We start from the raw sequence: 24,423 nt of genomic DNA, 5'->3' as shown, positions 1-24,423 counted from the left end.
ATGTGAACTGCACAAGTGGATCAAGAGTAGTATATGTCCCTAGTAAGATTCAACCTGTACCCTCCCACCCTCTTTTTTTTTTTTTTTTTTTTTTTTACACTTTAAATAGGACTCTTAGGAAAATTAAAAGCATTCACTACTAACTTACCTTTCCACTCACACAGTCTCAATTTAAGATGTTAGAATCCCAATTTTCTCCATAGTATTACATATTATACAAACACATCAATGAATACAAGTATCCAATATTTTGTTTATATATACACTTATTTACTTTACCCACAATTAAAACTTTATTTTGCCTTTTTCTTTTGAATTAAATTCCTTACAAGCTATATTTCAAGCAGCAGCAACATCCCTGAAGTCACATGGCAAGACACAATACTGTTACGTCAGTGCCCTTCCTCTCAGTTTTTAGGTTTTCAGTATCCTGCAGATTGTTGTACAGACAAAGTAACTGTACTGTAGTAATTGGCAGGGAAATGCAGGAGTGTTTTGGAAACTGGGAAGGGGGTCATTGAGGCTTTTGGTACCCAGGAAGGTATGAAATTTGTATTTGGCACCCAGGAAGTAGTCAAGGCTTTTGGTACCTGGAAGGGGATGAACTGTGTACCATCCCCTCCATTTAAGGGAAGGGCAGAGGTGTTTTTAATTTTGGAAGTGGGAGAGTAATAATCCTTGGCAGCAACTAGCTGCTCCACTGCATCCTTCCCCAATATTTGCCACTAGATCCAACAATGACAAATAAGCATATTAGTTAACTGTTTCTGATAAAATGGTCATTTAAACCATCAACAGACTTCAGTGTTCACATCCAAGAGATGAACAATGAAGTTCATACCTCCCAGACCTTTGTTTTAGGCTCTTGGCAAACTCAGAAAACATTGCATCAGTTACACTCAGTTTATGTTTTTAAGGTTTCCCCATAAACATGAGGGTTATAGAAAAATGAAAGCTTTTGATTCTAGAAAACAATTGTGGCCATTTAAAAATAATCCACAATTACGCAACAATTTACATGGCAATGTAATCATATACCACATTGGACCCTGCCTGCACGTTAAATACCATTTCTATTAACTAAGAAAACAGATCAGTCTTTTAAATATTGATTGCCCTACTGTATTCAATGCAAATGTCTCTACATTTATTTATTTATTGCTGGAACAGATTCCTCACAATTTAGAACAATTCTTCTTTTGATGTTTAATTGCTTGGATACTTTTCTGCATTCTATGATCACATATTCAGATAGTACGTTTAAACAACATCAAATATAGCATTTGACTATTCACAAAGAAATTAATCAGACACTCGCTTCTGTGTTTTCCTTATACGGATACGGAAAGTAAATGGAGAAAAGTGTATCAATGCCATGTTATAGTTGAGAATTAAAACACAACAAAATACAAAACTGAACTCTGATGCAGGTACACTTACGCCTTTCAATTCTCAATCATTACACTGCATTAATGTTCATTTTTGTACTGAAACACATTGCTAAACATATATTTGGCAAAACAGAACTCCATGACAAAAAATAAGCTATGCAAAGATTAACAGAAGATTTGTATGCTCAAAATTAAGTGCCTGGTTTGCCAATTTTGGTAGACTTATGCAAATTGTTATATCTATCTATGTTGTTGCCAGCGTAATTGATAGGTTTGTTTAATGTATTTTTAAAAGATTATCAAGGGTGCTCAAAGCTTTAGATGGGAGATATTTTACTATCAAGTATTTAAAATCTAAATTAACATTTAGATAGATTAGATAGATACCTGAAGTCAGCACAGACATTTGTGTTAAACTTCATTGTGCATTGTTTATATAAATTTAGAAATGGAGGTAAACTCACAAGCAGGAATCCTAGTTTTCCATGATAAACCCTCCAAAATTCTCCCCCCAAAAATAAATAAATAAAAATCCAGTTTTCTGCAATTAAAATGAAACGTTGAACTTCAGTTTCCCTAGTCACAAAATATAGAAGTATCACTTGAACACAACGTTTTATTGATATATAGTAGAACCCTGTTTATCCAAGCCTCCATTATCCAGCTCTCCGTATTAACCAAATCACCAGCTGCCCAGGGCTGATCGCCCAACCCCCCGACCCCATGTTAAAATAAGAGATGGGAAGTGCTTTGCCAATCCTCCTGATTATCCCAATTTTTGATTATCCGATCTGGCTCTGGTCGATCAGATAAACAAGGTTCCACTATCAGAGGGTGGCCGTGTTAGTCTGGATCTGTAAAAGCAGCAAAGAATCCTGTGGCACCTTATAGACTAACAGACGTTTTGGAGCATGAGCTTTCGTGGGTGAATACCCACTTCCTCAGATGCATGTAATGGAAATATCCAGGGGCAGGTATATATATGTGTGCTAGCAAGCAAGCTAGAGATAACGAGGTCAGTTCAATCAGGGAGGATGAGGCCCTGTTCTAGCAGTTGAGGTGTGAAAACCAAGAGAGGAGAAACTGGTTCTGTAATTGGCAAGCCATTCACAGTCTTTGTTCAATCCTGAGCTGATGGTGTCAAATTTGCAGATGAACTGAAGCTCAGCAGTTTCTCTTTGAAGTCTGGTCCTGAAGTTTTTTTGCTGCAGGATGGCCACCTTAAGGTCTGCTATAGTGTGGCCAGGGAGGTTGAAGTGCTCTCCTACAGGTTTTTGTATATTGCCATTCCTAATGTCTGATTTGTGTCCATTTATCCTTTTCCGTAGAGACTGTCCGGTTTGGCCGATGTACATAGCAGAGGGGCATTGCTGGCATATGATGGCGTATATTACATTGGCGGATGTGCAGGTGAATGAACCAGTGATGGTGTGGCTGATCTGGTTAGGTCCTGTGATGGTGTCGCTGGTGTAGATATGTGGGCAGAGTTGGCATCGAGGTTTGTTGCATGGATTGGTTCCTGAGCTAGAGTTATTATGGTGTGGTGTGCAGTCACTGGTGAGAATATGTTTCAAGTTGGCAGGTTGTCTGTGGGCAAGGATTGGCCTGCCACCCAAGGCCTGTGAAAGTGTGGGATCATTGTCCAGGATGGGTTGTAGATCCTTGATGATGCGTTGGAGGGGTTTTAGCTGGGGGCTGTATGTGATGGCCAGCTAAAACCCCTCCAACGCATCATCAAGGATCTACAACCCATCCTGGACAATGATCCCACACTTTCACAGGCCTTGGGTGGCAGGCCAATCCTTGCCCACAGACAACCTGCCAACCTGAAACATATTCTCACCAGTGACTGCACACCACACCATAATAACTCTAGCTCAGGAACCAATCCATGCAACAAACCTCGATGCCAACTCTGCCCACATATCTACACCAGCGACACCATCACAGGACCTAACCAGATCAGCCACACCATCACTGGTTCATTCACCTGCACATCCGCCAATGTAATATACGCCATCATATGCCAGCAATGCCCCTCTGCTATGTACATCGGCCAAACCGGACAGTCTCTACGGAAAAGGATAAATGGACACAAATCAGACATTAGGAATGGCAATATACAAAAACCTGTAGGAGAGCACTTCAACCTCCCTGGCCACACTATAGCAGACCTTAAGGTGGCCATCCTGCAGCAAAAAAACTTCAGGACCAGACTTCAAAGAGAAACTGCTGAGCTTCAGTTCATCTGCAAATTTGACACCATCAGCTCAGGATTGAACAAAGACTGTGAATGGCTTGCCAATTACAGAACCAGTTTCTCCTCTCTTGGTTTTCACACCTCAACTGCTAGAACAGGGCCTCATCCTCCCTGATTGAACTGACCTCGTTATCTCTAGCTTGCTTGCTAGCACACATATATATACCTGCCCCTGGATATTTCCATTACATGCATCTGAGGAAGTGGGTATTCACCCACGAAAGCTCATGCTCCAAAACGTCTGTTAGTCTATAAGGTGCCACAGGATTCTTTGCTGCTTTTAAGGTTCCACTATAAATTTAAAGCACATTAAAAAAAATTAACCGCAAGAGGAAGAGGTTATGCGCACTGAATAAGTGACATGGGTACTTCCAGTAAAATGTAATTAACACTTAGTATATGTTTTTTTCACAAAATGTAAAACCTAAAAATTCTCTGTAAAAATGCATATTCCGCATTTCCCAGGGCAAACGGATTTCAAGGATCTGTGCTCACAAGGTAAGAGAAATGCATAAAATTTTAGTTTTTGATACGCAATGTGGTTAGCCACAAGTCTTCCATGAATTAAAACAAAAACAAACAAACAAACAAAAAAATCGTTCCTAAACATTTTTCTGTGTACGTCAAGTACAGTAAAAGCTTTTTTATTTGGCATGTTAGGGGAATGGAGGCGGAGCCAGTAAGTGAAAAATTCCAGTTAACTAAGAGAGAGGGAGTTTGGGTGCAGGGCATGGGCTCTGGGAGGGAGTTAGGGTGTGGGAGGGGGCTTGCGGTAAGGGGTTGGGGTGCCAGATCCAGGCAGCGCTCACCTTGGGCAGCTCCCCGGAAGTGGCCACCTGTCCCTGCTGCTCCTAGTGGAAGGCGCAGCTAGGTGTTTCTGCGTACTGCTTCTGCTCACATGCGCCACCCCCACAGTTCCCACTGGCTGCAGTTCCCAGCCCATGGGAGCTGTGGAGTCAGCGCTTGGGCGGGGCAGTGCACTGAGCCGCCCAGCCAGGCCTCTGCCTAGGAGCAGCAGGGACAGGTCACCGCTTGCGGGGAGCTGCTTGAGGGAAGTACTGCCTGTATCCAGCACCTTGAAACCCCTCTCACACCTCAACCTCCTGCCTCGAGCCCCCTCCTGCAACCAAACTCCCTTCCAGAGCCCAGGCCCTGCAGTGCCTCCCATGCCCCAAACCCCAGCCCCATACCCCCTCCCACACTCTGAACCCCTCGTGGCTGTTCCTCCACCTAGGAGCAGCAGGGATATGTTGCTGCTTCAGGGGAGCCATGCGGAGAACCTGCTGACCCCACACCAGACTATAAACCAGACTTTCAATGAAGATCAGAAATGCTGGTTTATACAGCTTTCTGGTTGGTAAAGTGCCGGATAACGCGGCTTTTACTGTATTAGGTTTTACTTGTACGCTTATATTTAATGTGCGGGGAAGGGCAAGTTTATATAATTTTCTCCAACCTCCATTCAAACATTAAAGCATGATGCACATTTTTGTAAAACTGATTTTGAGCATCTATTTGTTGGGTAACTAAGCCTTTAGGAATGACGCAGTGTAGCAAAGGGGCGTGGTCTCCTTCAGAGACTGACAGCAAGGGAGAGCCAGATGTCCCCTGGTGTGGGGAACCTGGAAGGCCTAGGCCGCCACACCAGAAGCAGAAGGGCAGGACAGGAACAGGAACTATAAGAGGCGGGCCCTGCAGCTCAGTTGAGCAGGAGCTGCCGAGGGAGGCAGATGCTTCTAGACCGCTGCTGGAGCCAGAACCCACGGAAGACTTTGGCTGTCCCGAGGAGACTGCCAGGTACTAGGACTGCGTGACATGCCCGACGCTGAGAAATTGCTGGGATTGCCGCTCGCAGTGTACCCCGGGGACAACTAGCGTTGCCAGGTGTCAGGTTTTCGACCAGAACGCCCAGTTGTAAAGGGACCCTGGTGGCTCCAGTCAGCACTGCTGACCAGGACATTAAAAGTCTGATTGCGGCGCAAACAGGCTCCCTATCTGGCTCTGCACAACTCCTGGAGATGCCAGAAGCTTCCCCTTTGGCTCCCAGGTTAAGGAAGGGCCACAAGGGTCTGCGCTGCCTCCGTCCCCAATGACAGCTCAGCAGTTCCCATTTGCCAGGAACCACAGCAAATGGGAGCTGAGGGAGCAGCACCTGCAGGTGTGAGCAGCACCCAGAGCCACATGGTCGCACCTCCACTTAGGAACCAGAGGGAGATGTCACTGCTTTCTGGGAGCCGCCTGAGGTAAGCGCCACCCGGAGCTCACACCCCACACCACCTTCCATGCCCCAACCCCCTGCCCCAGCCCAGATCCCCATCCCGCACCCCGAATCCCTCATTCTGGCCCCACCTGGCCCCCTCACCCTTTCCCGCATTCCAACCCCCTGCCCCAGCCTGCAGCCTCCTCCTGTATCCCAAGCCCCTCATCCCTGGTCCCACCCCCTCCCATACCCCAACCCCCTGCTCCAGGCCAGAGCCCTCTCCTGCATCCTAAACCTCTCGTCTCTGGCCCCACCTCCGAGCCCTCACCTGCCGCTGGAGCCCTCACCCCCTCTCACACCCCAACTCCCTGCCCCAGCCCAGTGAAAATGAGCGAGGGTAGGGGAGAGTGAACGACAGAGGGAGGGGGGATGGAGTGAGCAGAGGTGTGGCCTTGGAGAAGGGGTGGAGCAGAGGCAGGGCAAGGGTGTTAGGTTTTCTGCAAACAGAAAGTTGGCAATCCTACGGAAGACCTTTGGATGCAGGTACACCGAAGGGGAGTATAGGAAGTAGCCATGGGGAACCAAATTACTCTCTGGCTGTGGTGCTGCCGGAGACATGGACAGTGTGTTGCGGGTGGATTCCCCACTGACCTAGTGGCAGACCACTCTGCTACTGTTAGGGCCCTGGGTTGGGATGCAGTGGAGTTGGGCGGGCTTACATCCCCCCTGCCACCCCAATCCTGGGGTGACAGTATTCCCCCTCCTGAGGTCAGGAGGCCTGCACTCCACAGACACCCTTTGCCAGAGCACCCTAGGTGGTTTGCTGGGCATTCAACCCCTACCAGCACTCTAGACTGTTTCCTGGGGCTCCCACCCTGGCTGAGGGCCTGGCTCCTGAACTATTTGAGGCCCTACTCTGCCTATGGGTTGGGGCCGGAGACCGCTAATTTCCCCATTTATGTGTGTAGCAAAGGGGTGTGGCCTCCCTCAGAGATGACAGTGAGGGAGAGCCACCTCCACCTATATGCTTACAGGCAGTGTGTGTGTGTGTGTGGTGGGGGAAGGGAGGGGGGAATCAATTAGAATCATAGAATCATAGACTTTAAGGTCAGAAGGGATCATTATGATCGTCTAGTCTGACCTCCTGCACAATGCAGGCCACAGAATCTCACCCACCCACTCCTGTATCAAACCCCTAACCTATGTCTGAGCTACTGAAGTCCTCAAATCCTGCTTTAAAGACTTCAAGGTGAAGAGACAAACTGCTATAATGAATATACGCACCTGAAATTCCGCAACCACCTATAATAATCCATAAAATCAAAAAGGAAAACTACTCATCTGCAATTCTAGTTCTTAGATTTGTAGTCACAACAGATCCACACTTCATAGTGAGTGCCTTATGTGTGACTGGGAGAAATCTTATTGCAAAATTCCTGACTGCTAGCAAACAGCAGGACAGTCTGCATGTATCTGCTGAAGTCGTGGTTACTAAAAGTTGCTAATACTGAAAAGTCAAGGAGATGAAAAATATATAATTTCCTAATTCTGTAAGAATGGCAAGCAAGTGGGGATTTCCTGTGACTATATTAATTCTTAACCAAGAAATAGATGTAAGACATTTTCTTTTCTAAAGGTAGGTATTACATCAGCCCCTTCGCTTGGATCTAAAAAGCTATAAGCATGCTTAAATTATTTGCACTCAGTTTCATCACAGATGGGCCAGTACCCTGGAATGACACTGAGCTAGGACATATCAGAGGGTTGTCACTCAGATGCAATGCAGAAGACCAAGATTTTAAAAAAGGTGCCTAAAGTTAAGAGCATAAATCCTTATTTATTATTTAAATAAGTGGGCTGATTTTCAGAAGTGCTGAGCAGCCAGCAGCTCCCTTTAAAATCACTGGGAACAGCAGGGTACTCAGCACTTTGGAAAATCAGAATGCTTATTTAGGTGTCTAAACATTTTGAAAATCTCAGCCCAACTCTCCATTTAGTTCCCAGATTTAAGGGGAGATATACCTGTTGCACTCCTCAGGACTCCTTCATTGTGTTAATAACAAGTATTAATGATCCTCATTGAAACCTGCTGATTCTGGCACATCCTTTCTGCCAGACGCTGTGGACTAGAAAGTTCAGGGAGTGCAACTGTGCACATGCATTTGTGCACACTTAACACATGCATGCAAATATCTTACATGCATGAAAATCTGGTATAATAAATAAAAATAATATTACCACCACTCGATTTGCTGTCATTGACAGGGTATTTGAACACATTATGCAGGTGCAAATATACGCAAACAATCTTCTATGCCTAACTTTGAAAATCTGGTCCACAATGTCCTGGATCTTGTGCAGTGAAATGAAGTCTGACATGAGACATGTAGTTAGACACCCATTACCCCTGGAGAACAAACTGGACTTTAGGTAGTTAAAAATGAAAAATAGTCACATCACTAGCTCCTTGCTGATGCCATGGGCAGATACTTGGATCCATTTCAATGTGTTAGAACATAACATAAATTCACTATAAGATTCTCTGTGCAGAAATTCGGAGACCCTTAATTCTTTCCACTATCGCTATGAACAGCTGAGTAGATCTGTTGAATGGTTTGGTCCTTTGTATACAGAAAGCCAGGGCCCGCCTAATATCCAACGAATGGGGGTGCTGTTCTTCTCTATTCACATGTGGGTTAGGGTAGAAAACCGGTAGGAAGACTGCTTGACTGCAATGGAATTGTGAGATCACCTTAGGAGGGAACAATGGGTGTGCTCACAACTAGACTCTGTCCTTGAAGACCATATATTGGGGCTCCAATGTGAGGACCCGGATCGCTGAAACTCTCAGGCCGAAGTGATATCCACCAGGAAGGCCACTTTCCAGGAAAGGTGTAACAACAAACACGTTGCTAGTGGCTCAAACGGGGACCCAATAAGATTTGAGAGGACAAGGTTCAGGTCCCAGGGAAGGATGGGATCTCTAACCTGGGGGAAACACCCTCTCCAGGCCTTTGAGAAAACGGCTCATCATCTTGTATGAAAAGACAGGTTGGTTGTCCACCTTGAGATAGAAGGCAGAGATAGCCACTAGGTGAACCTTGACTGGCCAGAGAGCTAGACCTTGTTGTTTCAGCTGTAAAAGGTATTCTAAGGGCATTGGCTAAACTGGAAACTTCAAAGCGCTGTCAGGGGAACACTCCCACAGCAGTGCTTTGAAGTGTGAGTGTGGTCGCATGCAAACACTGGAAGACAGCTCTCCCAGAACTCCTGGTAATCCACCTCCAGGAGGGGATTGGCTCCCAGTGCTCAGGGACTGTTTACACTAGTGCTTTTAAGCACTCAGACTTGCTGCGCTCAGGCAGGTGATTTTTCACCCTCCTGAGCCAGCAAGTTAGAGCACTATAAAATGTAAGTGTAGACAAGCCCTAAGACAGTGGTTCTCAAACATTTGTACTGGTGACCCCTTTCACACAACAGGCCTCTGAGTGTGACCCCCTCCCTTATAAATTAAAAACACTTTTAAAATATATTTAACACCATTATAAATGCTGGATGCAAAGTGGGGCTTGGGGTTGAGGCTGAAAGCTCATGATCCCCCCCATGTAATAACCTTGCGAACCCCTGAGGGGTCCCAACCCCCAGTTTGAGAACCCCTGCCCGAAGATGAGCTGTAGAGATGACTCAAAGGAGGAACTTGTTGGGAGCACAAGATGGAGACTGTTTCAATTTTTGCAAGGTAAGTATCCCTGGTGGAAGTCTTTTTAATGGCCAGTAGGACCTCGCAGACCTGCTCCCGAGCAAGCCCGCTCCTACGGATTCAGCCATGGAGCTTCCAAGCCATCAGATAAAGAGAGCTGATGTTCAGGTGGAGTAACCAATGATGGTCCCGAGAGATCAGGTCTGGATGTAGTGGAAGCCTTAGTGATGCCTCCACTCACAGGGCTCACAGGTTGGTGAACCAATGCTGTCTGGGCCACGCCAGAGCTATGAGAATGATTTGCACTTGGCCCTGCTTGATCTTCATCAGAACCTTGTTGATCAGTGGGATGGGGGAAATGGGTAATACAGGTGTCTTGTCCACAGTAACACATCCATGAGAGACCCCAGGCTGTGACCTTGCAGGAAGCAAACCTGGTGGCATTTCCTGTTGTTGCGGGTGGCAAACAAGTCTCTAAGGGGAGTGCCCCCCCGTTGGAAGATGTCCCTCACAACGTCTGGCTGGGGAGACCCCTCATGGTGAGTGGAGAAAAACCTGCTGAGGTGATCTTCCAGCTGGTTGTGTGCTCCTGGGAGGTAGGATGCCTCCAGGCTGATAGACTGAGCAATGCAGAATTGCCACAGGTGGATTGCTTCCTGACATTGAGGGGGGTGGCAGGTGGGGGAACAACGCGCACCGCCCTGCCTGTTTATGTATAACATAGCCGTTGTATTGTCCATGAGAACTGAAACAGTCTTGCCTGTCATGTGAGGTAAAAATGCCTGGCAGGCTAGACACACCACCCTGAGCTCCCTGACACTGATGTGGAGGGAAAGCTCATCTTGGGACCAAAGGCCCTCGGTCCTGAGGGACCTTAGGTGGACTCCGCAGCCAAGGGCTGATGCATCAGACACTAGGAACAACAGTTAAGTCTTGAGAAGGATACCCTGCACATATCGTGTGGCTGTTTTGCCATCATGACAGTGAGCTGAGGACTGGGTAGATACTATCAGCACTGAGTTCAGGTGATGACAAAAGGAGAAGTATATCATGGCCAGTCAGACTGGGAGAGGTCTGAGACATAGCCTCGCATGTTGCACTACGATAGGGTTGTGATCAGATGAGCCTGGAGGGACCTATCAGGGATGTAATTGAGTGAAACCAATTGTCTGGAAGTAGAGCTCTTACTTGCACAGAGTCAAGTACCATACTGACGAACTCCATCCTTTGGATCAGGATAAGGGTGGACTTCTGGATGTTCAACAAAAGACCTAACATTCTGAAGGTCAATTGAATGAGACAGATGTTTGCTTCCACTTGAGCTCTGGATCGGCTCTTGACTAGCCAGTCACTGAGGTATGAAAATACATGGACTTCCTTTCTTCTAAGAAAGGCTGCTACTATGGCCATGCATTTGGTGAAGACGTGCGGGGCGGCTAACAGGCCGAATGGAATCACCACAAACTGGTAGTGAACTTGGTTCACTACAGATCTTAGGAAACATCTGTTGCCATGGAACTGTCTGAGCAATGAAGGGTTCCAGCAACCATCACGGGTGGTAAGAAGGAACTGAAGGGGTAGTGGGGTCAGCAGGACCATTTATAACGGCGTTATGAAAGCACGGCACCAGAAGGCGTTGGAGCCGATCCAACGGATACCGTTGGGGAGAAAAATTCCAGCAACTGTGCTTGGGGCACGCACACACCTACACTGGAATGGACATATGCAAGCACCTGAAGAATAAATAACTTCTTTCAAATTCTTTAAGCAGATGGCCTCAGACATCCTGATTAACAAGAAGTATAACTGTGGGGGATCTGGGCAGGTAGCTACTTCTTCCTCTCCCCATATGGAGATTTAGAATGTATCAGGGGAGTCCTGCAAATCACTCATCCAGACAACAAGAGTTGCTGCAATTGTGTCAGGCCAAAAACTAACACAAAGTGCACCAAAAGTACAAAATCACAGACATCAAAACCCTCAAATTAAGTCACTGTAGGAAAAATAATGTCATCAGTCAATATATTATTATTCCTGGGGGAATTCTGTGCCGCCACACAATGCAGAATTTTGCAGAAATTAACGCTGTGCGTAGAATTTCCTTTCCTCCACAGAAATGGGCTGCAGTGTTGCGAGTCACCACCAGGGGCCGCTGGACCCAGCAGGGCCAGCTCACCTATAGAAGACACTGCTGGAGGTAGGGAGAGGGAACTAGAGGGTTCCTGGCAGGTATAGTTCCCAGCATGCCCTGAGGGAAGGAGAGGGCAGCACACAGGAAACTCCATGCAAGCCTTGGACTGAGCATCAAGCTGTTTCTCTCTCTGGATTCATGGGCTCTGGGGGACACGGGTATCTGGGCTAGAGAGGCGGGGGGAGGTGGAGGATAAGGGGCAGAGAAACAGGAACCGGGTTGTCATAGGGGTTTCTTTAACTCTCTACTCCCTGAGGGAATTTTTGTGTGTCTGTATTGTTACAGACATACTTGCTGACAGGTATTTTGAAATAAATTACCAAAATATTTGAAACTGGTGTGATTATGTAGTGTTATTTTGACAAATAAAATTTGAGGAATTTTAAAATATTGTGCGCAGAATGCCCCCAGGGAGTAGTATTATCTATATTGCTATTGCACAGAGGAGTCCCATTCCCATTGGGCGAGGCACTGTATAAACATAGCAAAGTGAAAGTTCATGCCTCAAAGAGCATGGCATGTCCATCTGCAAATTAAATGACATTCTGGCTTTAAGGATATCAATGAGAATAATATAATAATGTTTAACGATCCAGTGACTGGGCTTATTGCTGCTACAACTGTTGGGGATGGAACTACTATAGGCATTAAGTTGTTTTGAACAGGAGTGTGAGAAGAGGAAACAGGATCAGAAGGGTCAAGTTGTAGGATCTTTTCAGCCTGCACTTAAAGGGAGGTTTGGATTGAATCTTGTCCTCTGAATCTATACTAAGCAAAACCAAAAAGTTGTGCCAAGGGCATCATTGCATCCCACTGGCTCTAATGACTGAGACAGTGCTGACCTCTGATAGTTCCAAAACACACAGCCTTGGGAAATCCCATTAAAACTACACTGAATCAACTGGCATTGACACAGCCTCTTCATAGTAAGATGAGGAACTCTCCTCCATTGCCGTGGAAGATTTGCTCTCCAAGGCCATCCAGAGAGATTTCTGTTGGACTTAGAGTGCAGAGCAGGGATGTTCAAGTGATCTCCCTAAGACCTGCCCACTTGCCATGCATTTGCCAGGCGCTGAAGATAGCAATCATGTTTATCCATAACGAACATTTTATGGCCACACCTGGAGGAATTTCTTAAGCTGCTGGGCTGTTTCTCTTCAGGTATACCAAGAGAAAAAGAAACAGTGAGGGGAACAAGAGAGCCAGACAACAATCACATCAAAATAAATATCTAAATGATTCTGAAACAGGTAATGTCAGAGAGAGACTGGCAGAGGTGCCAAACCCTCAAGAAGCACCACACGCACCAAACTTTTTTAAAACAGAAAAGGGAAAAATAGAGAAAATTCACGAAAAAAAAATCAGCTATTTTGTAAGTAAGTAGTTTTAACAATGAGGGTCAGACACCTGTTGTGCAATTCACTTCCAGAGCTACTGTCTGGAGCTTCTTCTTCACCAATTGTTAGAAGTGCTAATAGGCCAGAGCTCTAAGCAGGAGCAAGTGTGCATCACCTCTCATGATAGTGTCTGGTCAGGTGTTTACCTTTATAGAATCACTGTTTCACAATACCTGAGTTTGAGAATCATACCTTGGTTAGGACATGAAAGATGTAGGGATACATTAATCCCTTCTTGTGCCTGTGTTCTGCCACTCTTAATACTTCAGGTGCTACAGGAGGCAATGGAGGGGTGGTAATATCCATATGGTTCCTGGTGGGCATTGACAACAGACATGGGATTTGTGGACTACTGGCTTGATTCCCTTTGACTTCAGCTGCCTGGCTTCCTGAAGAGGCAGTCGAGGAACCTTCTGCCTGTAATACATCATACAAAAGAAAACATGCTTTTATTGGTTACATAGAAAAATAAACTTGTACATTAACAGAAAAAAGGCACTTTGCATGTCTCTCCCTGAACCCACAATGGGAGCTTAAATTCATAACTTTGCTAGACACTAAAAATAATGGCCTTAATAAAGGCATCAGATTAACGGCTTATTACAACAAGCTGAAACCCCTGACCCCCTTTTTTGGCCTATGACTGCAGAGATGTTACAGGCCACTTCACCTTGAATGGTGTCTCAGAATACGTTAACTATTCATTCTAAACCATCTGTTTCACCTTGTATTTAGCTGTGACACTCTGGGTATGTCAACACAGCAATGTCACTCAGGCTCAAGGGGATATTTCATTGCTGTGTAAACTTCCAGGCTACAGGGTGCTAGAGTCCAGACCCTAGCTCAGAAGTCTACAAAGCAATGAAATAGCCCCATGAGCCCAAGTCGGCTGACATGGGCCAGCCTCAGATTTTTCTTTGCTGTGTAGACATACTCTCTGGGGCCTGGTCTACACTAGAAAATTAAGTTGATTTAACTACATTGGTCAAGTGTGTGAAACATCCATACCTGAGTGACATAGGTAAGGTGACCTAAGTCCCTGTGTCGACAGAGCTAGGTCAACAGAAGAAACTTAGTTACCGCCTGGTGGGGAGGTGGATTACCTATGCCAACAGGAGAACCCCTCCTGTCAGTATAGGTGGTGTCTACACTGAAGCGCAACAGCAGTGCAGCTGTGCCACTGTAGCATTTTAAGTGTAGACAAGCCCTGAGTACCTTTCCCGCACCTGACAAAGAGTTCTGTATAGCCTGAAAACTTTGGCTTGTCTACATCTGAAATGCTATAGCTGTCTCTTTCACCAACAGATGTAAGTCCAATAGAAGATACTATCTCACCCACCTTGTCCAACAAATGAAAACATTCGTCTTTTTTTTTTTTGACTATACAAAAGTGCAAACATGTAGAATGGATTACCCAAAGGCAGCTACAGAAGCTGCAAACATGAACAGTGTAAAGTACTACACTTAAGGTACATACAGCTATAAATGTAGGTGTAGAGTACAGACACCACACACCCAGCTAGCCTGGGTACAAACAGCAGTGTAGACAATGAGGCATTGCTTAGGCAGGTAGAGTAGAGTGTTCTACATGCCTGAATCCCAAGGACACTATTTTTAGCAGTATAGTGTCCCACTGCCTCTCTTCTGCCAGAGCCTTTCCCTGTCACAGTAAAAGGCTCCTGCAGCAGGGAGTTACCAGAGCTTTACCTTGCTGCCTGAGCCTTTCACAGCGGCACCTAGCTACGTGTGTAGTGCATGTACTCTAAAGGCTGCCACAAGTGTAGACACAGCCTTAGGAAGAAATAAACACACAACTACAAAATGAGGAATAATTGTCTAGACAACAGTACTGCTGAAAAGGATCTGGGAGTTATAGTTGATTCATATTCAATTTCTGATCCACAACATGATGCAGTTTCAAAAAAGGCTAATATCATTCTAGGGTGTATTAACAGAAGTGTCATATGTAAGATTCAGGAGGTAATTGCCCTGCTCTCCTTGGCACATGTGAGGCCTCAGCTGGAGTACTGTATCCAATTCTGAGCACAACACATTTAAGAAAGATGAAGACAAATCTGACAGAGGAAAAGCAACAAAAGTGATAAAGGTTTAGAAAACCTGGCCAAAGAAGAAAGGTGAAAAAACTGGGCACATTTAGTCCTGAGAAAATAGGACTGAAGGGGAACCTGATAACAGTCTTCAAATATGTTAAGAGCTGTTACAAAGAGGGCTGAAATCAATGTCCACTTAAGGCAGGACATGAAGTAATGGACTTAAACTGCAGCTAGAGAGATTTAGTTTGGATATTAGGAAAGACTTCCTAACTATAAAAATAGTTAAATTCTGGAATAGGCTGCCAAGGGAGATTATGGAATCCCATCGTTGGAGGTTTTTAAGAACAGGTTAGCTAAACACCTGCCAGGGATGGTCTATACTTGGTCCTGTCTCAGCGCAGGGGGCTAGACTAGTTGACCTCTAGAGTTCCCTTCCAGCCCTACTTTTCTATGATTTTATATTCATAAGTGAATCAAAATTATAACCGTAACAGAATGCTGAAAATAAAATCTTCCTATTCTGTGGTTACTCTAGTCGTTGTTTATCTGCAAATAACCATTATTAAAAACAAGATATATTTATGTCATTGTGCAGTTTAAATTTTAACTTTTCATATTCAAAAGAATAATTTTTCTTTACATTAATATTTTCCCAGTATAGCAATAACAATCTCTGATAAACATTTCTGGGGAGTCATTGACTTGTTGGGCAAAGGCAAAACAAAGGGCCTTCAACTCCAGCCTGGCTAGGGAGGGGAAGGGAGAGCGGAGGAGAGAAGGACGGGGAGACAAAACCTTCCCCTGCTCATTTCTTGAACAAAATGGGAAAACATACAAGCACTGACCACGTAAGGTGATTTGATCTTGAGGAGCCTATGGGTTTTTTTTCCCCCATTATGAATAAAATTATGATCCCTGTGTTAAGAGGGTTGCACAAGATTTTTGCTGCCTCTTCTGGTTAAGAGTTGCTAGTATAGCATTCAATTCTGTTGCTAGAAATTCAATTCAATATTAAGGGTACGTCCAGATCGATTTTTCAGGGATTGATATATCGCCTCTCATTGAGACGTATCGATCCCCAAACGCACTCCCGTCAACTCCGGAACTTCATCGGAGCGAGCAGTGGCAGCAGAGTCGACACAGGGAGCCATGGACGTCGATCCCACACTGTGAGGACCCGAGGTAAATCGATCTAAGATATTTTGACTTCAGCTACGCTATTCATGTAGTTGAAGTTGCGTATCTTAGATCGATACCGTCCCCCCCTACCCCCCCCCCAGTGTAGACCAGCCCTAAGATTTACAGCCAAAAGTGACATACTGCTGGACTTATCCAACAATGAAAAAGTACTTGAATAACTGCTTTCAGAGATGCTTAAAAGTAAAAGCAGAGAAACCCACAAAAAATCTCACTAACAACAATCTGGTAATCTCTCAATTTAAGAGGACACCATGAATCATATTTTCATTTGAAATCTACTACTATAACAAGTAATTCCTAAATTGCTATAATTGTTAGCTTCGTGCATGTGACAGCACTTTATGATTAATCAGTGTCATGGTTTTGCAGATGTGAACATCCCTTCACATGCAGAAAGGTGTGCAGGGTCCCCAGCTTTTTTTTCAGGTAATTCCAGGTACCCCATAAAATCTTTCTAAATACCAAAAGTGAAGCAGACAAATCCTTATTTAAAAAGTTAAGGATTTTTTATTTTAAAGAAGTCAAGGCACACTACTCAAAAGGGTGTTCCCTCAGAACACAGAATTTCAAAACAATTCAAGTGGGCACTGCCCCTTTCAAATTACTTTAGGCCACCTGTAATCCAGATTTAGATTTTAAAAAAAAAAAAAAGGGTTAAATAGAAAAGGAATGGTTAGAACAAAACAATCTGTGATAGTACTTTTTTCAAGCAATAGTGGTCAGATATAAAATGTTTTTCTAAGTACACTTAGTTAGCACCAAAGTGTTATATTTATTGTATATTTTTATTTAGATTTAATTATTGTAAACAGATTACTAACCCCAATTCTAGTGGCTCTAAGAATGAATTTAGAAGATACTGAAATGGCACTATAAAATAAGAATTTACAAAAACACTGTGCTGCTATTGAGGGGGAGGGGGGAAATCTAGTTTAAAAAAAAAGTGCACTACCACAAGACTTATGTATTTGCACTATCTAGGTTATTACCAGGTTGAATAAAAATTGGTTTAGAAAACTCTAATAATCTCATTTTTTTAAAGTTAAATACAGATTTTTATTCTTTTAATAAATTTGACATTGATAACCTACGTTAACACCTAAACTTATAATCTATTAAAAACATTACATACAAAAATATTGAGTACATATTTGCTGATAAGTTCCAAAGTAATAATACCACTGAACTGGTGGAAGTCAATGGCTTACACCTGGAACCAGAGTTTGCTGAAGTATTAAACCAGCTTTTGATAGCTGTAGCCTCTTCTGCAGGTACAGAGAGACCATCATCTTCATTTCAGTTTATTCAGCTAGTTCAGTTCAATGACCAGTGCATTCAAAGTTTAGAAACCAATTGGAAGTAGAAAAAGAAGGAAAGTTAATTTTCCTTTCCCCATCTATGAATAAAAACTATTAAATCTACTAGTTCTAAAGTCTTGATGACATCAGTACCAGAAATAATCAGTTCAATTCACTAACTACAGATAATACTTCCTCTTTTAATGAATCAGCATTAAATGCAAGACATGTTTTCATAAATGCAAGACATGTTTTCCCCTCTGTGTCCAGCAGTTAAGGTAGTTTTATTTAACAACAAAATTAAAATGTGGTTTTGTCCATTTTTAACTGAATGTGAATGTCCATCCAGGCAGAGCTTGACACACATCACAAGTAAAAAATTAATCTAATAAATAAGAAATGCATCATTCCCCATTTTCTAACATAGTAAGAAATGTAAAAATTAAGAATCTGAATAAATGTAAATTAAGCTGCAGAATTGCTTAAATAAATGTGTATAGACATAATATATCCTCCTGGTTAGCAAAAAGCAGCACCAAATTAAGCACACAGGCTATATTTAGTTGCAAACCAACATGTTTTAATGGTTACCAACCTCTCTCAGGAAAATAACTAAAAAGTACAATTGCAATACACGATTAAAAATCAGTAATTTAAATCAAACCACCCTACATAATGCACTCAACACTGCAAACAACACAATGGTATTCAAGAGACCACTAGTACCTCCACAGTTAGGAGTATTATTATTGTTAGTATTTATTTGTATTACTGTAATACCTAAAAGGCCTAACCGAGATGGGAAGCCCATTGTCCCAGGCACTGTATAAATGCATAGCGAGACAGTCCTCACCCCAAGAGCCTGCAATTTAACTAAATGAAACAAAGGATAAGAGAAAGGAAGCATTATCATCAGGGTTGGCGCTAGCTTTCTGTTATAGGCCAGATTTTCAACTCCCTAAATGATCTACCTTAGAACTTCACATGCCACATCTGATTCCAATGTGAAAGTCTTCTGGAAAGTTTGAATACACACAAAGTTTCAGAGGAACTAGATTTTAAAAATGTATTTTCACCTTTCAAAGATTTTTCCAATATTTTGGCTCTCTCTCTGTTAAATAAATATAACTACAAACTCTAGACTTGGCTTTTCCTATTGTGCTTAACAAATACAATTACTTTTAAACTGGTTTAGAGGAGGGTAAGGAAGCAATTACACATTTAAAACTTATCACAGAAACACAAAGTATACACTTTAAAATGTACACAGATACTAGTATATACATGTGTCCATTTGATTATCTACACGTCAGTTTTCTGCATACTTTGCAAATTGTATGGTCCTTTGGAATTGTGAATGGTCCACATGCAGGAAGCTATCACACAGGGAGTGGCTTGCAGGAATAAGTATGGATGGGTGAGGTCTGTTTCTGACTGTTTTCAGGTTAGCACTATAGGGACACTATATATATCTGACTGGAATTTCCAGATTAAAAACTTGTATTTGATTTAATTTTATGGGTGGGGGGCAGAAGAGAACTAACACATTCTCAAAAGGGTTTATAGCTAAGAAAATAAGGTCTTTTCACCATAACTCCAGACTTTGGTTTGGCTTTATTTTTATTGTATTTTTTTTGCCTAAGAATAAATTAATTGCTAGCCTTCATCTCTGTTATAAACTTAGTTTATATTGGAGGTATAAAACTTGTGAATTTTCAATGAAATGTAGTTGAAACTTGGCAAGTCTGGAATGATGTCCTTCAAATTGACAATGGTTTTGGCACTTGCTTTTTACTAGCACAATTTTAAATCAATGTTGAATTCTTAAGGTATTAATTGTACCATCCTTACATTAAACTCATAGAATTACTTTACTATTCATTGTGAAATTCATCCCAACCATTTGTAAAAGTAATATCTCTAACTGATAAGTAATACTATTTTTTCCATCTTTGAATTCTCGTACATTAATTGATAATAATGACTACACAGTTCTGAGTTGGGCAGTTATGCCCTACCTTCAAATATCCGTAATGGAACTGCTCGGAACAGATAGACCATGCAGAGCTTGAAGGATATAGCAAACATCCTGTAGATGCTACATTAAGACTACTAAAGGCATTCATACTGAAATCAACATAGTATATTATCGTGTAAACGAAATGTGCAGAAATATCCAAGAATGACAGGGTGAGCTAGTCTACTGAGTTTACAATTTTGTACGCATATCATGACATATTTTAAGCCACTTTTCACTGTATATTACAGTTTGTTTGTTTTTTTATTTTTTTTTTAAGTCCTCACGGGTGCTTTTGAAAATTTTACCCATATGCTTGTAAGGCTGTAGCAATAAATGTGGAGGTTTGGAACTTAAGATATTACCTTTGTTTGGTCTCCTGGGTCTCCATGTGCTTGGTTTTCCGACTGTGTTCTTGTTTTTTCCCAACTCATTTTGTTCCCACTGACATGGCTGAATAGAAAAAAAGAAAAAAATGTAAGATGCATCTTAATAGCTTTATTAATAGTCAATGAGAATTTTTATCAGTGAGTGCTCTAATTTTAAAAGACACCATATAAATTAGAAATGCCAATATACAGGATTGTCTAGAAAGCAGTGTAACATCCCCATAATTGTCAATTAAATGTTGCTAACATTTGGATTGTAATTTTAAAAAACTATTAAGGTTTCCTTTATAATTATAAGGACTAAGTATTATCTCCACCATCCTTTACCTGCTCTTAAAAAACCTCCAATGACAGAGATCCCACAACTTTCCTATGCAATTTATTCCAGTGCTTAACCAACCACCCTGATAGGTAGGAATTTTTTCTTAATGTCCAACCTAAACTGCTCTTGATGCAATTTAAACCCATTTCTTCTTGTCCTAGCCTCAGAGGTTAATAAGAACAATTTTTTACCCATCTCCTTGTAACAACCTTTTATGCACTTGAAAACTTATGTTCCACCCCCTTAGTCTCTTCTCCAGACTAAACATCCAATTTTTTCAATCTTCCCTCATAGGTCACATTTTTTTAAACCTTTAAACATTTTTGTTGCTCTCCTCTAGACTTTCTCCAGTTTGTCCACATCCTTTCTGAAATGTGGTGTCCAGAACTGGATACAATACTCCAGTTGAGGCCATATCAGCATGTCTTGCTTACAGCACTCCAGCTATTACATCCCAGAATATTTGCGCCCCCCACCCTCACCCCAACTGTATTATACTGTTGAATCGTATTTATCCTGTGATCCACTATGACCTCAGATCCCTTTCCACAGTACTCCTTCCTAGACAGTCATTTCTCATTTTGTACGTGTGCAACTGATTGTTCCTTTTTAAGTGGAGTACTTTGCATTTGTCCTTACTGAATGTCATCCTACTCACTTCAGACCATTTCTCCAGTTTGTCCACATAATTTTGAATTTTAATCCTACCTTCCAAAGCACTTGCAACCCCTTCCAGGTTGGTATAGTCCACAGACTTTATAAACGTATATTCTCCATGCCATTAGCTAAATCATTGATAAAGATATTGAACAGAACTGGACCCAGGACAAATCCCTGCAGGACCCCACTCATTATGCCCTCCCAGCTTGACTGTGAACTGCTGAGAACTACTCTCAGGAAATGGTTTCCAACCAGTTATGCACTACCTTACAGTAGCTCCCTCTACGACCTACGCTGTATTTCTCTACCTGATTTATGAGAGAGTCATGCAAAACAGTATCAAAAGCCTTACTAAAAATATACCACATCTACTGCTTCCCCACTCTCCACAAGGCTTGTTACGCTGTCAAAGAAAGCTATAGGTTGATTTGACATACTTTTTTCTTGACAAATCCATGCTGTTACTTATCAACTTATCTTCTATTAGTGTAGAAAAACATCTTGAATGAAGTTCGAACGTCTGTCAATTTACCAACTAGTTTCCCACTTAAGAAACTGTCACTAAACATAGTGATACAAGTGATATTGTCTGGATGCCAATTTCTAAATTCATTTAGAATGTACTGCATAAAACAAATTACATTATTGTGAAAAACTAAAAAAAATTTCTAGTGTACATATCTTATTAACATAGATGTACCAATTTTATAAGTTGAAAATTTTAATTGTGGATAAGTAATTGTACATAGTTCATTAAGCAAAGCAAGCATAATGTGGTCCACAGATCCCCAGTGTGTACCAATTACATCACAAAAAATAAAATTTAGGGTTTTGCCATTAATTGCAAACATGCTCAGAATGTACTGCCATGAAGAGATGCATTCACAACTGCCTACTAAGCACCACAGATTTGAACGTCTAAAGGCATCTTTAGACTAAGTAGTGTTATGTGCCATGGTGCATGCAACCAGGTCATCTATTTAAGGTTATATGCAGACAGTACTCACAGTACAAAGAAATAGTACATGGCAAGAGGCAGAGAGGGATAGCTCAGTGGTTTGAGCATCGGCCTGCTAAACCCACGGTTGTGAGTTCAATACTTATGGGGACCATTTAGGGATCTCAGGCAAAAACCTGTCTGGAGATTGGTCCTGCTTTGAGCAGGGGCTTGGACTAGATGACCTCCTGAAGTCCCTTCCAACCCTGACATTCTATGAAATCTCCTGTTGGAAATCAGTAACAACAAAGACTCCACAACTGTCTTACCAAAATGGACATATGACCTATTACAAGGGTTCTCAATCTTTTCCTTTCTGAGGCCCCCCCAGCATGCTGTAAAACCTCCACAGCCCACCTGTGTCACAAGTGATGTTCTGCATATAAAAGCCAGGGCCAGCGTTAGGGGGTAGCAAACAGGGCAATTGTTTGGGGCCCCATGAAACTACATTGCTCAGGCTTCAGCCAGGGCTCAGAGCCTTGGGCTTCAGCCCTATGCAGTGGGGCTTCAACTTTCTGCCCTGGGCCCCAGTGAGTCCGATGCTGGCCCTGCTTGACGGATCCCCTGAAACCTGCTCGTGGCTCCCTGGTTGAGAACCAATGATCTAGTATAAACCTGAACATATGAATTAATCTGAATTACCTTTTCACTCCAAGCAAGGGGTAAGGCACAATGGTAAGGCAGAACAATGAAGTTTTCAGCGCTACTCTCTGTGCTGTATCTGTTCTGTGGATGAGGGCCATCAGTCACTTTCTAGAATTGTTAATCCTTGCATAAACTCAAAACTTCACTGCACGACTATATTTCCCCAAAGTTATAAAAGTGCAAAAACTGTAAGTTGAGCAGGGTTTTATATTTTATCTATTAGAACTCTAATATATAATGCTTTGGGGGTGTTTTTCCACTGTGGAGTAGAAGAGAGGAGGTTCTCATTTATCAGGATCTCACAATGCATCATTTTTCTTCTTAGGGAACAATGAAAAAGTGTGGGGTAAAAAAACCTGCCAGTAGCTGGGGTCTTTTGTTTTTTAGAAAAATGGCTAGAGTACACAGATATATTGGCAGCCACAGTGACCCAACAAAGTACTACTTTTCTGTCAGTAACCTTCAAGCCTTCCCTGTACTCAAAGGATACTAAAAAAGGTTCTGCTCATGAGTAAGTATTTCAAAATATGTAAAGTGTTACTGAAATGATCTCATCCGTTACTTACTTCACAGCACCTCCATTGCCTTCATCATTGTCAGAGGAAGATGATGTAGATGATGCAGGAAAATAGGTTGAATCCACATGATTGGGGCTCCCACTCTGAGCTGGGTTTATTGGAGAGGATCGTTCATACAATGGAGTATGTTTTCCTTCATGAGGAATGTTACTGTAGTTGTTCTGCTCAGAAAGACTTTTCCCACCTCCTTCCAAGGTGATGGCTGGCTCCGCGAGATTATATGGGTATGGACCCGGACCTTGGGCTCCACCCTGACTGGACATCTGTGGGGCCTAATACAATTTATTTTTTTAAACAAAGGTAACAACAAAAAGATTGATGTTATAATATGAATTCTGTTATTTAAATACTTTTTTTTTTTAAACGTCTTGAGTTCAGCCTTCCAGACTGCTCACAAGAAATGTTTTCATTGGAGTCTACCAAGTCACTGCAGTTACAAGATGAGTTTTATCAATCAACTCTGATTGTGAAAAGCAGGCTAGGTTTTTATCTCCTTATCTAGATTTTCATGAGTCTAGCAGACCACATTTCTAATAGTTATTAAGTCAAGAAAAGCAAAAGAAAATACTTGCCACAGGTTTTGCTTGTAGAGAGGTCTGTGGAATGTTGAGCATCTGAGAAGGAACATATGGTGGCACTATCCCAGGCATTCCAAACTGATTTGGTCTGGCTGTTTAAGTAGCAAATGGGGAAAAAGGAGTGGAAATAAAAATGGGGAAAAACACAATAGTACTCATTTTATATACGCATCCCCACACATGCAGTCTGGTCAAAGCGCAGTTGTCCAATGCGTTTTAAGTAACGAATCTATATGTTTAAAAAAAAAAAAAAAAAATCAAACCTCACTGAGTTTTATGCTTGACCTTGTTATTTTATTTATTTATATATTTTGCCCTTACAGTTTATTTGTTCTCGTTTTAGTCCCGAGTGTCTATTTTTACCATTCTAAGCTCATTTCTGCTTTTTTATTATATAATTCTCTCTCCAACTCTGTAGTTTGTCAAGTCAATTTTAACTTGTTTTGGTTTCTCTCTATTTTGATTCCATTTCTCTCTCATCATTCTGCCTACTTTTATTCTCCAAATCCCATCACATCTAGAACTCAATCCACACAACCCTTCAGT

At 42.4% G+C, this 24,423-nt stretch overlaps 1 protein-coding gene across 2 annotated transcripts in view; it reads right to left on the bottom strand.

The window, feature by feature from the left end:
* Positions 1-24,423, bottom strand: part of FAM120A (family with sequence similarity 120A) — a 130,571-nt gene that overhangs the window by 65,939 nt on the left and 40,209 nt on the right. For both annotated transcript variants that reach the window (XM_050957741.1, XM_050957742.1), the window contains exons 6-9: positions 23,872-23,969; positions 23,288-23,571; positions 20,074-20,161; positions 13,332-13,556 (exon numbers count right to left, since the gene is read on the bottom strand). In XM_050957741.1, coding sequence (XP_050813698.1) covers positions 13,332-13,556; positions 20,074-20,161; positions 23,288-23,571; positions 23,872-23,969 — 695 coding nt within the window. The remainder of the gene's footprint in view (positions 1-13,331; positions 13,557-20,073; positions 20,162-23,287; positions 23,572-23,871; positions 23,970-24,423) is intronic.

Source organism: Gopherus flavomarginatus, chromosome 6 (genome assembly GCF_025201925.1).
Source record: "Gopherus flavomarginatus isolate rGopFla2 chromosome 6, rGopFla2.mat.asm, whole genome shotgun sequence".
Lineage (NCBI taxonomy): Eukaryota > Metazoa > Chordata > Testudines > Testudinidae > Gopherus > Gopherus flavomarginatus.
Note: the sequence above shows the minus strand (reverse complement) of the source record. Positions and strands in the feature narration are given on the sequence as shown.